The following is a 13,081-nucleotide window of genomic DNA, read 5'->3' on the forward strand; positions in this document are numbered from 1 at the left end:
TTCCTGAGCACCTGCTGGATGCCAGGCCCTGGGCCAGGTGCTGGGGATCCTGGGAGAAGACGATTGATACATCTGGGCTCCATGATTTCCCCATAGTTGAGGAGAAGACCGAGGTCAGCCTTGCAAAAGTAAGCAAAGTCATTTCTGAAAGTAGTAAGTGCTGGAAAGACAGCAGCACAGGGTGACAGGTCGGGGAGGTTGTCTCAGGTCGGATGGTCAAGGAAGGCCTCCTGGAGGAGGTGGCATTCGAGTGGAGACCTGCATAATGCTGGGATGGGCAGGTTACCAGCCATTACTCAGCAACTTCTCCCTGTCGCCCTTCTGCTCTGCCTCCTGCTCTAGAAGGAATCGGGGCAGGGGTCTGTGCCAGTATCCGGGGGTGTCCCCACATCCACTGAGTCCTTTTGGCCCGAGAGACAGACAATAACGGCAACAACACAACTATGATTTATGGAGCACGTCCTGTGTGCCAGGCATGGCTCTGAGTGCCTCACGGGAACAAGCAATCTCATGGTCCCACAGCCCATGAGATAGGTGCTGTTGTCACCGCCGTTTGGTCAAGGTCCACAGCCAGCAAATGGGGAGCTGGAGGAAGAACCGAGCAGGGGGCTTCAGGGCTGACCTGGCACCCAGCACTGCACCAATGAGCAAATAGATGGAGGTCTCGCCTTGCAGCAGCAAAGTGACACAAAGGAAAAAACGGCCAGGTGAGGGGCCAAGAGGTACGGGTGGTCCGCACCACACAGGGGCTCCTGAAGGCTCCTCTGGGAGGATGACATGTGAACCGAGATGGAAGGACAGAAGAGGCTCAGACTGAGGGGACGGCCGGGGCACAGGCCCTGAGGCGGGCAGCACTTTGGCACACTTGAGGGGCGGAAGGCCAGCGGGGCTGGGTGGAGAGGGCGTCAGGAGGCAGGTCATGGAGCCTATAAAGGACTGCAGGACCCGTTGGTATTTTATCCTCACAGCAATAGGGAAGCCACTATAGGGTTTACATGGGGGGATGCCACGGTCAGAGCGACCCTGGGAAGGTGCTGTGTTGCACGGCTGCGTTGACCGGGGAGGCGGGCATACGTGAGGAGGCTGAGGCGCTTGTCTGCGTGACAACTCTCGGAAGATGCTGGCTTGAGCCAGGAGCTGGTGGTGGAGACGGGGAGAAGCGCACAGACTGGGGGATGGATTTTGGAGGTAGAGTCAGAGCAGTGAGTTTAGATGAGTAATTGGACCATAGCTTTTGCTGCACCGAGAGCACAATCTACAGCCCACATGCGAGATGAGCAGGCGGCCCTCCAGAGAGGCCCAGCAAGTGGCCGAGGTTCTCAAGCACAGGGAAGCCCTGAGAATCTCAAATCCGCAGGCTCACACAAACCAGAAGAATCTCCCCAGCGCCAGGGAGCTCACTACTGATCTCACCTCAGCCTTGATGGGAGCCTCGTGCCAGGAGAGAGATGGTGGACACGCCTCCTTTCCAGGTGGACGAGACCAACCGAGGCAATATATGAGGAAGGCCGTCTTGGCTCCTGGCCCCACCAATCAACCCTCAACAAAAACATGAGCGACAGGAGAGTGAAGCCCCACATGACCCACCCTCCCCGGTGCAGCCTGACGCAGCCCTGGCACTTCTGCACTGTGATGCGATGGCACCATGACAGCCAGACCTGAGGGGACAATACAAAACCTGATGGAAAAATGGGCAAAAAGCAGGAATAGGCAACTCAGAGAAGAGTAAATCTAGGAGGAGACTTCAACCTCATCACTTCTCAGGGAAATGCAAATCAAGATGACAGTGAGAAAGCATTTGACACCCATCCCCTAAGCAGCAGTGAAGAAGTCTGGACAATCCCAGTGTTGATGAGGCCGTGGATCCACACTGCCGGCTGGTGGGAGTGGCACTTGGCACAGTCGGTATGGAAGTCAGGTTGATTCAGACCCAGCCAACGGCAATTCCTTCCTGTATATGCCCACAAGAAATGCATGCACGTAGACAGTAAGTGCACAAGGCCCATGATGGCCCTGTGAGTGACAGCAAATGCTTAGAGACAACCCAGACGCCCCACAACCAAAAGCGTGGGTGCACAGATCGGGGTCTATGTGCCACCGCTGCAATGAATCAACAACAGCTACAAGGAACGACCTGGGTGACTTTTAGTAATAGTGAGTGAAGAAAATAGTAAATTCCAAAAGACTGCAAATAGCGTGACGCCTCTTCTTTATAAAATTAAACACAACTAAAACCAAACAATTTCCTTCCGGGGAATATGTCAATATGATAAATTAGACATAGACAAGCAAGAAATGGGAAACCCCAGGTTCATATGGAGAAAGCTTGGCTTAGGAGGGGCAGGGGTGCAAGAAGATGCCCACGGGGTGCATTTACACCACCCTCCTTGTTCCAGCTGCTGTGCCGGGTAGTGGCTCCAAGGGGGCTCATTGTATCATTGAAGAAAAGGAAAAGCCTGGAGAGGGCAATGCCTTCTTAGGCTCCCGAGTGCCACCTGGGCCTGGGTAGCAGTTGATAAAGCTCATGTGAGCTCACACACCACGCCCAAGTCATCCCAGCCTTTGAAGACTCTTGACAGCCGGCCCGTGATCTCTCCCGAGGCTGCCTACCCCTGTGGCCCATCCCCTGAGCAGTCATGTCTTTGCCCCACCGGCCCCTCTGCTGGGATCCCATTCACTGACCACTGCAACTCTTCCCACCCTTCAAGACCTAGGTCAAGGCCATCTCCGCTGTTCAGGCCACTCCTCCCACCTTGGAGTCTCACCTCTGAGCACCCACCACACCCCACATGCCTTTCGCTAAAGCACAGACCATGCTGCTCTCTGGCTGTTGCTGTGGGTGAATTGTGTCCCCCAACATATGAACATATAAATATATATGAATATATTATAATATTATATAATATGAATATATGTTGAACTCCTAACCCCCAGGATCTCAGAATGTGACTGTATTTGGAGACAGAGCCCTTAAAGCGGTGAATAAGTAAAGCGAGGTCATTAGGGTGGGTCCTAACCCAATCTGACTGGTGTCCTTATAGGAAGAGACCAGGACACAGACACAGGGAGAAGACCAGGTGAAGACACAGCAAGAAGGCAGCCATCTACAAGGCAAGGAGAGAGGCCTCGGCAGACACTGGCCCTGCCAGCACCTTGATCTTGGACTTCCAGCCTCCAGAACTGTGAGACATTAAAAGTTGTCTACGCCGCCCAGCCTGTGGGACTTGTCCTGGCAGCCCAAGCAGATCAACAGACTCGTGAGCAGGCCCTCTCCCCTGAGAGATGGTCTGGGCGGGGCTCGCAGGCCTGGTCAACAACAGCACTGTTGCCCTTGGCCACTGTGACTGGTTTGGGAAGGACACACGGCCAAAGTCAAGCCCCGTTAGCTGGTCCAATCGGGATGAACCTTAGGACCTTTGCCGGTGCTACCAGAGAAGGGCTGAGCTCTTTCTGGCTGGACTTGAACCTGGAAGTTGTCACACTGGAGCTGCAACAGCCATCTTGCTGCCCTAAGCGGCGCCTCTGGAGTTGGCAGAAGCCAGCACCACCTTTGGTCCAGGCCAAAGGACCAAATTCTGAAAGTCAGCACCATCCCTCACTGCCCAGTGACTCAGGCACACACAAATTCCCCTTTGTGCTGGAGGCGGCTTCAATTGGGTTTCAGTTTCTAGCATCTCAGAGGGTCTTGCCTGGTATGTGCCCATGGCCCCCTCCTTGGATCTATGCAGTAAAATCCAGAACACTCAGATGGAGAGACAGAGTCATGAAGCACAGGGAGAGCTGGAGACCTGAGTGGAGGTTGAGGAGAGGGTGAAGGGTGAGCCTACAGGCCTCAGCATGGGATGTAGAACCTATGCCAGGGGCTACCTGCCCACCCCACTGCCCTTCCTCTTCAACCACAGATCCTTGGTTGGTCTCATGGCCACTCTGAACAAAAGACTACATTTCCCAGCTTCCCTTGCAGCTAGCTGTGGCCATGTGATGAAGTTCTAGCCAACGAGATGTAAGCAGAAGTGCAGGTGGAGCTTCTCTTCAGAGATAGGTGATGTGTCCTGCTGTCCAGAGTGTGGACTCGATGGCCAGAGTGCCAAAAGTTGAAGACTATGCTCCTTATCCCTCATCCCTACAAGGCAGCCCTTGCTGGCTGGTCATTCCCAGAAAGATGCTGCCCCATGCGGGAAGAGTACTGATGAAGAGCCCAGAAAGCCTAAACGTGAGGCTTGCGTCTTGGTGTCCCTGAGCAGGACAGCTGTCTACACATGAGGGAACCGAGGCTCAGGGGGGAAGTGGCTTCTCAGTCTCAGGGGGGCTCATCTTGACCTCATCTTCCTCTGTTTGTTCCACTGCCACCACCCTAAGAGCCCCAGGGCAAGGGAACTCCTTCCTAAGTCGCTTTCAGGTCGTCAGTCTCCCCCTATCCTGGCAGCTCACTTCCAAGGCAGATCCCCACTGCTATCACTCAGGTCCCAGCCACCAGCACCTCCCACCCGGACCCAGACCAGACTAGACTCCTAACTCCCCCCCCGGGCCCTCTGCAGCTCACTCTATTCCCAGAAGCCATAGCAATGCTGCTAAACCCAAAGCAGGATCCCTTGCTCTCCATTCCCATGGAGGAAAATCCAAATCCCTGACTTTGCTGGACAGATGTCACACTGTCCAGCTCCTGGCTCCTTCTCCGACCTCTGTGCCTTCCTCTTCTGCTCTCTTGCTGTACTCCAGCCACACCAGCCTCCTCGCTGTTCCGCAAACCACCAAACACGTTCCTGCCTCAGGGCCTTTACACATGCCACTCCCTTTGCCTGGCATGCTTCTCCCCCAGACATGCCTGTGGCTCACCTCCCTAGCAAATCCAGAGGCCTTCCCTGAGCACGCAGGTTGGAACAGCAGCTTCCAGCCATAGTGAACCCTCAGTAAATATTTGGTGGGCGCATGAGTGAATCGATGGATGACTATATTGATAATACAAAGGTGTACCCACCCTTTAATGAATCTTCCAGAATTCCTATTAGGTTGAATCATACGATGTTGCTATTCGTGAGGGCCAAAGATCATTGAATAGTCGTGACTTCACAGGATGCAATTTCACTTTGTCAGTCATGCCCATGCACAAAATTCTCCAATTGCTCCCACCCTAGAAATTGAAACTGCTCAGACTGACCCTGCACGTCTCCTGGCTCTGCTCCTTCTGCTCCAAGCCCCACAGCCTGCGGCCTAAGCATCACCGCCCCATGGGTTTCTCGGTTCCTCTCTTGGCTTGAAGTCCCTGAGGCTGCCTCTGCCTGCCCAAGCCTTCCTCTTGCCCCAGGCCTCTGCTCCTCCCCAGTGGACACTGGTGGGTTGTACTGGCAGTATTCCTCGACCTCAGCCTGCCACGGGTCCCCCGGTTCTACTACTCTGCCCCGCTGGGGGCTGCTGCACAGCAGGGGCCCTTCGTCCTGGGACCCCGGCACCGTGGCCCTCCTGCCGCACCTGGGCAGCAGCATTACAGTGCAGCCAGTGGGCTGGCTATTCCCAGACTGCAAGCTGTGCCAGAACAACCCAGTCCTGGGAGACCCGCCCCTCACACCTAATGACCTTGGGCAAGTCCTTCAGTTTCCTCATCTGTAACGTCTGTCAGCAAAGGTCCCATGTCATCATGTCAGCAAAGATCCAAGTTTAAAATAATGGCAGAGCCCAGGCCCGGGTCCCAGAAATGGGGGGCAGGGGCTGTGAGCAAGAGAAGGCAGAAAAACCACAGGTGACAACAGGGACGGCTCACAAGATGGGGATTTCGGTGAACTAAACTCGAGTCCCAGTGTTGATGCCGCCTCCTGGTGTGAGTGGGGGCAGTCCCATTCTGAGCACAAGGATGTTGGAAAGGGCGTGCGTGCTGAGAGGGGAGGAGGCCACCAAGCCCTGCCACTGCACCCTGAACCTGGGGCCTGTTCTGCAGTCCCCTCAGGCATGAGGAAGAAGGCAAGTGGAGGAGATGGTGACAAAACAAGGTCTGCTGCAGGACCGAGATGCCGCTGTCCTCCCTTCCAAGATGAAAGGGGAAGAAGACATGGAGTGGGGAACGTGGCAGGGAGCCCCCGCCTCCAGAGCTGCTTTCCCAGCAGGTGAGGCAGCTTCAGACAGTGCCCGGGACTTGGCTGACGGGATGCAGCGCGTGGTGACAGGAACTTTAGACAGGCGGTCCAGGAAGCCGCTGGAGACCTACAGCTGGGGGGGGGGGGGGGGGGGGGCCCTGCGTACAGAGAACAGGAACCTGGTGGTACGGATATGAGGCAGAGGCACGCACAGTGCCCAGACCCGGGAGCAGGACCCAGTGTGGTGTGTCTGGGAAACGTGAGGAGGCTGGGTGGGCGAGGGGAAGGGCAGATGGGGGCAGAGGTCAGCAGCAGCCCAGCGAGTTGGGATTTCATGCTCATAGCAGGGGGAGCCTCTGAAGGGTTTGAGCAGGGAAATTGTATAATCTGATGTCCATTTACAAAGGCCGAGCCTGCCTGCGAGAGGCTCTGCAGGACGGCCAGGGGACAGCACAGAGACAGCGAAGAGATCAGGAAGACCCAGGAGCCCAGATGTGCCAGCGGGTGACCCAAGGGAGAGGAAGGAGGCACACGGAGAAGTGACTGGATTTGGGGTGGATCTTTTCCATACCCATTGGCTTTGCTGATGTTGGGGCTGAGGGAGAGTGAGAATTCAGGGATGACCTTAGAGCAGGCCGGGAAAACCACTCCAGCCCAGAGAGGCCTAAGTCCACGCTGACTTTCAGAGAAGTTCACAGCTCAGAAGCAAGCCTGCAGAGTTCCTGGCGCCCCACGTCAGATGCACACAAACAAGACAAACAACAGGGCTTTCCCCGCCCCGATCGGGGCCTCCCGGTGACCAACCCCCTTTCCACCAGGCTTTTCCCACAATTGCTTTGGAAACCGAATGTGTGGCCCAACACTTTGTGCATGTCTGTGTGTGTATATGTGTTTGCATGCACATCCAAGCAACATACAATTCTCATAAAGCAGGAGTTGCAAATTCAAATGCCCACAGTGGCCAGGGGAGTCATATAAGGGTGGCTAGAAGGTGGATAATAGGGAGTGCTGGGGACTGTGGCAGTGAACGGGCTGCCCAGGCTCCAGCTAAAGGAAGCTGGGTGCTCAGCTCCAGCCCATTACAATTATGTGGCACATATGTAAGATATTTTTCAAAAGAAGCCGTAAATTTGTATTTTTAGGGGAAACAGCTAATTTTGAAATTTGGCTTCAATTTAAAAAACATCAGCTCTGGACCAGCCAGTTAGCGTTTGGGCACTGGTTTTCAACTCTGTCATAAACGGCTGGTATGGATCCAAACCAGAGGGCTGACCCTCATCAAGAGACTTGAATTCAAGTCTGGCACCTTCGGGCTCCCATATCGGGGGGCATTCCAGTATGTGGCAGGTGGGGGGGTCCCAGGGGGCTCCCAAGGGCATCTAGTCTCCCCGCAGCTTGTAAGACCCTGCGTGGGGTGTCTGGGTGAGCACATACCCACTTTGAGCTCCTTCCCGAAGACGGTGCGCTCCCCCAGCGCTGAGCAGTTCCAGCGGCCATTGCGGAACTGAAACTGACACTCGTCAAGGCCCATTTGCGAGCCTTCTCCTATGACGATGATGGCGTCGGGCCGGCTCTGGCAGATCGCCCGCTGTCTGGGAGCCAGGCCTGGGATCTTGTTACAGATGATGCTCGCACCCAGAGCTACCACCGAGGAGAAGCCGCTGGAGCAGGGGACACAGAGAGATGGAGCATTAGGCCAGCAAGGTAGGGGCACGGCCTCCAGGCCCTCCCTGGGTATCAGGCCCTGGCCCTCCCACCCTGCTGCTCCCAGCTGGGGTCTCCCAACTGTTTGATACTGCACCCCCAACCCACGTTTAGTCATCTATAATTCCACCCGGGTGCTTGTGCGATGTGTACATCCAGTATTAGCGAGGCTCGATCTCCTCTTTGGATATGAAAAGATGACGATGGATGTCATCAACAACGGTGAGAGAATTAGGTGAGTTGCCTTTGTATTTATGGTAGGATTCAACTGAGATGAAGTTTAAAATCCTGCAAAAGGAAACCGATCTTGTTTACGAATCTCCTCCACGTGGCGAAACTGCAGAGGCACGCAAGGGAGTGAACACCACCCAGTGTCATGGAGCAGTGGCCTCCACAAGGGTGGTGGGTGCACAGAAGTCCATTAAAACAACTGTGCGTGTGTGTTATATATACTCTCTGGAATGTATGTATATGATTTAGAGCCAAAGAAACATCTTTAAAAAAAGCAATCGTAAAGAGAAGTTCTAGTGTTTTCTTCCTGTGTGCCCATGGAGTATGTGTATCCCACTCTGGGCATGACTGGCCTACAGGACGCTTCTGACTCTTCAGGTGAGAGTTCCTATCTCCTTAACTCATTGACTGCATGGTACACACTGGGCACCAGCACGTGCCAGGCACCCTGCTGGGAGACGGGAGGCCCTGCCCTTCAGGGAGACAGGGTGCGTGTCACAAATGAATACAACGGGCCATTTCAGATGGTGACGTGCACTACGAAGAGAGCAAACGACAATGCTGTGATGGCAGCTAGCGGTAGGTTTGGGAGGGAAGGAAGAGGGGCACTTTGGCTGGGGTGGTCAAGGAGGGCCTCCCTGAGGAAGCGACAGTGCAGCGGACATGAATGGCAGGATCCAGCCATGGGAAGGTCTGGGGAACAGTACTCTGGGCAGAGGGAACACAAAAGGCAAAGTCCTGGGAGGGGAACAAGCTTGGGATCGCCAAGGAGCAGCAGGAACCCACAGAAGCTGATGCAGAACCAATGCTGGAGGAGAGAGAGCTTGGGGGAAGATCTGGCTGAGGGCTAGAATTTTCTCAGACGCAGCCGGAAGCTCTAAAGTGCCTTCAGCAGGACCCTGACATGGTCCCCTCCTCCAGCCCCACGGGGGCAGGCCTGTGGGGTGCCAGAGGAGGAGCAGGGAGAGTGGGCAGGTGAGAGGTGGTGGGGGCTTGGCCTTGGTGGCAGTGGTGGGGGTGAGAGCAGAGGCAGCTGACCAGCTTGCTGATGGACTGATGGACGGGGCGGAGCTGAGGGGAGGGACGAGGAAGGGTTTGAGGGAAAGAGGCGTCAGCGTGACTCGTGGGTATCTGGCCTGAGGGTGGGGCCATTTCCTAATATCAAGATAACCCCAAACAGCCTCCAGTGGGAACACCGATGATGCAGGTAGCCCTCCCTTTACACAAAGACGGCCCCCTCGTCTGGAGCTTCCTTTCATAGAAGCTTTAAATGTCATCAGGAGAACGTTTACAGAGAGGACCTCAGCCCTGAAGCCGCACTCTGGCTGGAATAGTAAGAGCTTCACTTACGGAGGGCCACGGCTGGCCGCTGGGCTCACCGCCCACGCCTTCCATCCTGGGATCAGCTAGGGGAAGCTGTCTGGAATGGGCATTTCTTAAAGTGAGGCTCCCCTGTCCCCACAGCACCAGAGATGAGGGGACCCTGCTCACCTCCAAGTGCATAACTGACCACTCCCGCTCTCTCTCCCTCCGTGGCTGCCTCACACCAACCCTCTTCCTGCCTCAGGCCCTTCGTCCTTGCTGGTACCCTCACCCTGGAAGCTCTCTCAGCCCCTGATTGGCACATGCTTGGCTTCTTGCCATCATTCACGTGGCCTCAAGGGTCACCTCCCTGACCACCCCATCCAAGGGAGCCTGTCTCCCACCCCACCCGCGCTCCTTGCATCACGATCTCTGTTTTGTTTACTTCATGCTCTGGATGACTCGCGGTCCTCTGCAACCTTTTACTGTATGTGTTTGCTTTAATCTGCCTGCTCACTTGCTTGGTGCCTTTCTCGTTAGACCGTGAGCTCTTTGAGGGCAGGGGGGCTGTCTGCCAGTCCGCTAAACAGCTACTGAATGAATGGACGTGGAGCTTCAAAAACGCTGCCCAGAGGGAGCACCCGTTACATAGCAGGTGCGTCCAAATATGCGCTGAACGCATCGTGAGCTTCTGCAGCATCCCTGCTATGTGTCAGGTCAGCATGGCGGGTGCTGCCACAAGCACGAGCGCATGCAACCTTCGACACAGCACTGTCGGGCAGGAATCACCAGGTCCACTTCCCAGATGTGAAAATGGAGCTCACAGAGATTGAGACCTGGAGGCGAACAGGTGATGGATCTGAAACAGGAGCCTGGTGAGAGCTCTCGGTCATTCATCTCAGCCACTAAAAGAGTCTAACGGAGAGCTGGAATGTTTGAAATGCTTGAGGAAGAAGCGGCACAGACGCATTAAGCCAAATGGAGATGTTCTGGCCACAAGTCAGGAGGAAGCTCTGAACATCTAGCTGGTCATCAGGAAATTCCCACACCATCAGAGACTGTAATGATATACTAGGGTCACAAATTTATAGGAGCAATAGTCTGGTAGCTCCTTCACCTACTAGCTGTGTGACCTTGGGCAAGTTACATCCCTTCTCTGGACTTCAGTTTTTCCAAGGATAAAATGAAGATATTGATAATTCGTCCTCACCTCATAGGGTTGCTGTGAAAGTTAAATGTGTCAAAACATGGAAAGTGCTTAGAAGCACACAGTCAGTACTCCATAAATGTGCTGTTGTCGTTATTATTACTACTGGATCTGATTGTTGCCAGGGGCTAGTGCTCCAGCCACTTGAAATAAGAATACCAGAGACACCCCGCCAGCGATCCTGAGCAGGGAGGAACCAGCCACCTCTGGGACCCCGGAGGCCTCTCAGGGACTTTGGGACCTTACCTCTCATGCCCATTTTACAGATGGCGAACCCGAGGCCCAGGGAGCTGCAGGGCCGGGCCCAAAGCCACCCTGTATCTCCATCTCCTGACCCGGACCTCTCCCCGCCCCAAAGGGCGGCGGCGGGCGGAAGGCCGGCGCCCTCCGCGGCTCCCTCGCCCCGGGGCAGCGGGCCCCCGCGGGGCCAATGAGGACTCGGCGCCGGCGAGAGGTCGGGCGGGGCGGCCAGGGGAGGTTATTTTCTGTTGTTTTCCCTTTCTCTCTCCCCTCCCCGGTCCCTCCGCCCCGTTTCTAATTAAAAAGGAGATAAAGCCCGCACGCGGCCAGCGCCAATCAGCCCGACCGGCTTCCTGGATGCTGGAAGCGCGCAGGGCGGCGGGGCGCGGGCCAAGATGAAGATTAAAGCGGGGGAAAAAGAAAAACCACCCAGACGCGGGCGAATCAATAACACTTAAAACACACCGGCAGGCAGGCGCGCGCTAGCCCCGCAGCCGCCTCTCGGCCCGCGGTCGGGGCTGGCGGGCCGCCTCGTCCGCTCCGTGCGCACCTGCTGGCCGCCACGGCCGGTCAGCTGGCGAAATGCGCGCTCCAGAGACGCGGGTGGGGAAAGGGGAGAGCGGTAGCGACAAACACAAAGGAGCTGCCACGCACAGCCCCTCGCCGCCCCGCCGCAGGCCGCCCCCTCCCCGAGCCGAGCGGTGGGGAGGTCCCCTGCTGGGGATGCTGGAGCAGGCTGTGAGGAACCTGCCACGGTGGCCCTTCAGCGCCAGAAGCTCCACCAGTCCCTAAAGCCCCCCTCCGCACCCCTCCGTGCTTCACGCGCCTTATCTCCTAACTACAAAGGGGGACCAGCCTGCAAACGCAGCTCCAAAACGCGTCCCGAGCCGCCCCCTCCCACCTTCCAGCTAGAGCCCGCCCCAGGCCCCACCTCCGCAGAAACGCCAGGGCGAAGCGGGGAGGGCGCTCCGCGGGCGCGCCGGCGGACTCGGGTGCCCAGTCTTAGGGGGCGGGGTGTCCCGCCTCCTTCTGGCGCTGGCTCTGCGAGCTTGTCTCCCTGGGCGTCTCGGGCCATCTCCCTCCTACCTTTGTGTGTGTTTGTTGGGAGTGGGAGGCGCGATGCCCTTGGCCTGGGAAGGGGCTCTGGGAGTCTGAGGGTCCTTGGAAAGCGGGTGCTGCCAAGGCTCTGAGCAGCGCTTTGTGTTTTTGCCAGCGAATGTCCCTCCCTCTGGGTACCTGTTCCCTGTCGCACGGACCGGCCCCGCCTGCCACCGGAGGACTGCCCTATTTCTCGGAGCGGCTGCGTCCGCGCCTCTGTGTACAGAGTTGCTCTCGGGCTCTGGGGGCTGAGGTCCCTGGGAGCGGTCGTGGTCCTGGCTCCCGGCTCGGTACTCCTGCTAGAGCTGCTGTTCCCGCGCCCCGGGCTGAAGGGTCCCGGAGAGGCTGACCCTTTGCAGCAGCCAGCCGACTTCACAGTTCCCCAAGCTGGAGCGTCCCTACAGGCTGTCTCTGGTTCTGGGGGCTTCCAGAATCAGACGTCCTCAGGATGGCCGGTTCCCCCGCCCGTGTCTCTCGAGCTGTGCGCGCCCCTGGGGCGTCCGCCTGCGGGGAGCCTTTGTGCGACCCCCGGCTCCCGCACCGAGCCCACCCGGCTTCTCTGGGGGGCCAAGTAAGTTGGTGGCAGGCGGCGGCTCCGCAGGCGGCGCGACCTTTCCCCGGGCCACGCCAACTTTGCCGGGACACGCGTGCAGGGGGTGCGAGCGACCCTTACCCGATCCGGAGGTAAACCATGCCCAGGCTGAGAAAGAGGTGGCCCAGGCAGCGCCGCGCTTTCCGGTTCATAGTCCCCGCTGGCCGCCGGGGCCGCGGGCCGGGCTGTGCTGATCCCGCGGGCCGGCCCCGGCGCGGCAATCAACATAGCCCGCCCGGCAGGCGCGGGCCGAGGCTTCCCCGGGGCCGTCTGTCCGTGCGCCCGTCCGCGCGCTCGGCGCCTGAGCCTCGCCGGGAGCGCGGGAGCCACGGAGCGGGAGAAGGGAGGGAGGAGCGAGCGCTGCACGGGGCGACGCCGGGCTGCGCGCGAGCAGCCGGTGCAAGTGTGCGAGGCGCGGGGAGTGCGGGGGCGCTGCAGTCACCCGCCCCCGCCCCTCCCTCCCTTCTTGCTCCCGTCCCTCCTCCGCCCCCTCCCCCGAGCGCCCGCCCCGCGCCCCCGCGGGACCTGGCCGCCTGCTCCAGGCGCGCGCTCGCGCCTTGCCCCTTGCGCTCCCGCGGCGCCCCCTCCCGGCTCCGGGGTGCGAAGCCGGGTGGGGGGCGGTGGGAGTCCGCTCGACCC

The 13,081-nt window shown here is 57.8% G+C and overlaps 1 protein-coding gene across 1 annotated transcript in view; it reads right to left on the bottom strand.

Moving 5' to 3' along the window:
- The window catches only part of WNT7A (Wnt family member 7A), a 63,710-nt gene extending 50,879 nt beyond the window's left edge, over nt 1–12,831 (bottom strand). The window contains exons 1-2 of the mRNA XM_046639297.1: nt 12,524–12,831; nt 7,503–7,729 (exon numbers count right to left, since the gene is read on the bottom strand). Coding sequence (XP_046495253.1) covers nt 7,503–7,729; nt 12,524–12,594 — 298 coding nt within the window. The 5' untranslated portion in view covers nt 12,595–12,831. The remainder of the gene's footprint in view (nt 1–7,502; nt 7,730–12,523) is intronic.
- Nucleotides 12,832–13,081: the final 250 nt, after the last annotated feature.

The sequence above is a fragment of the Equus quagga genome, chromosome 1 (assembly GCF_021613505.1).
Source record: "Equus quagga isolate Etosha38 chromosome 1, UCLA_HA_Equagga_1.0, whole genome shotgun sequence".
NCBI lineage: Eukaryota > Metazoa > Chordata > Mammalia > Perissodactyla > Equidae > Equus > Equus quagga.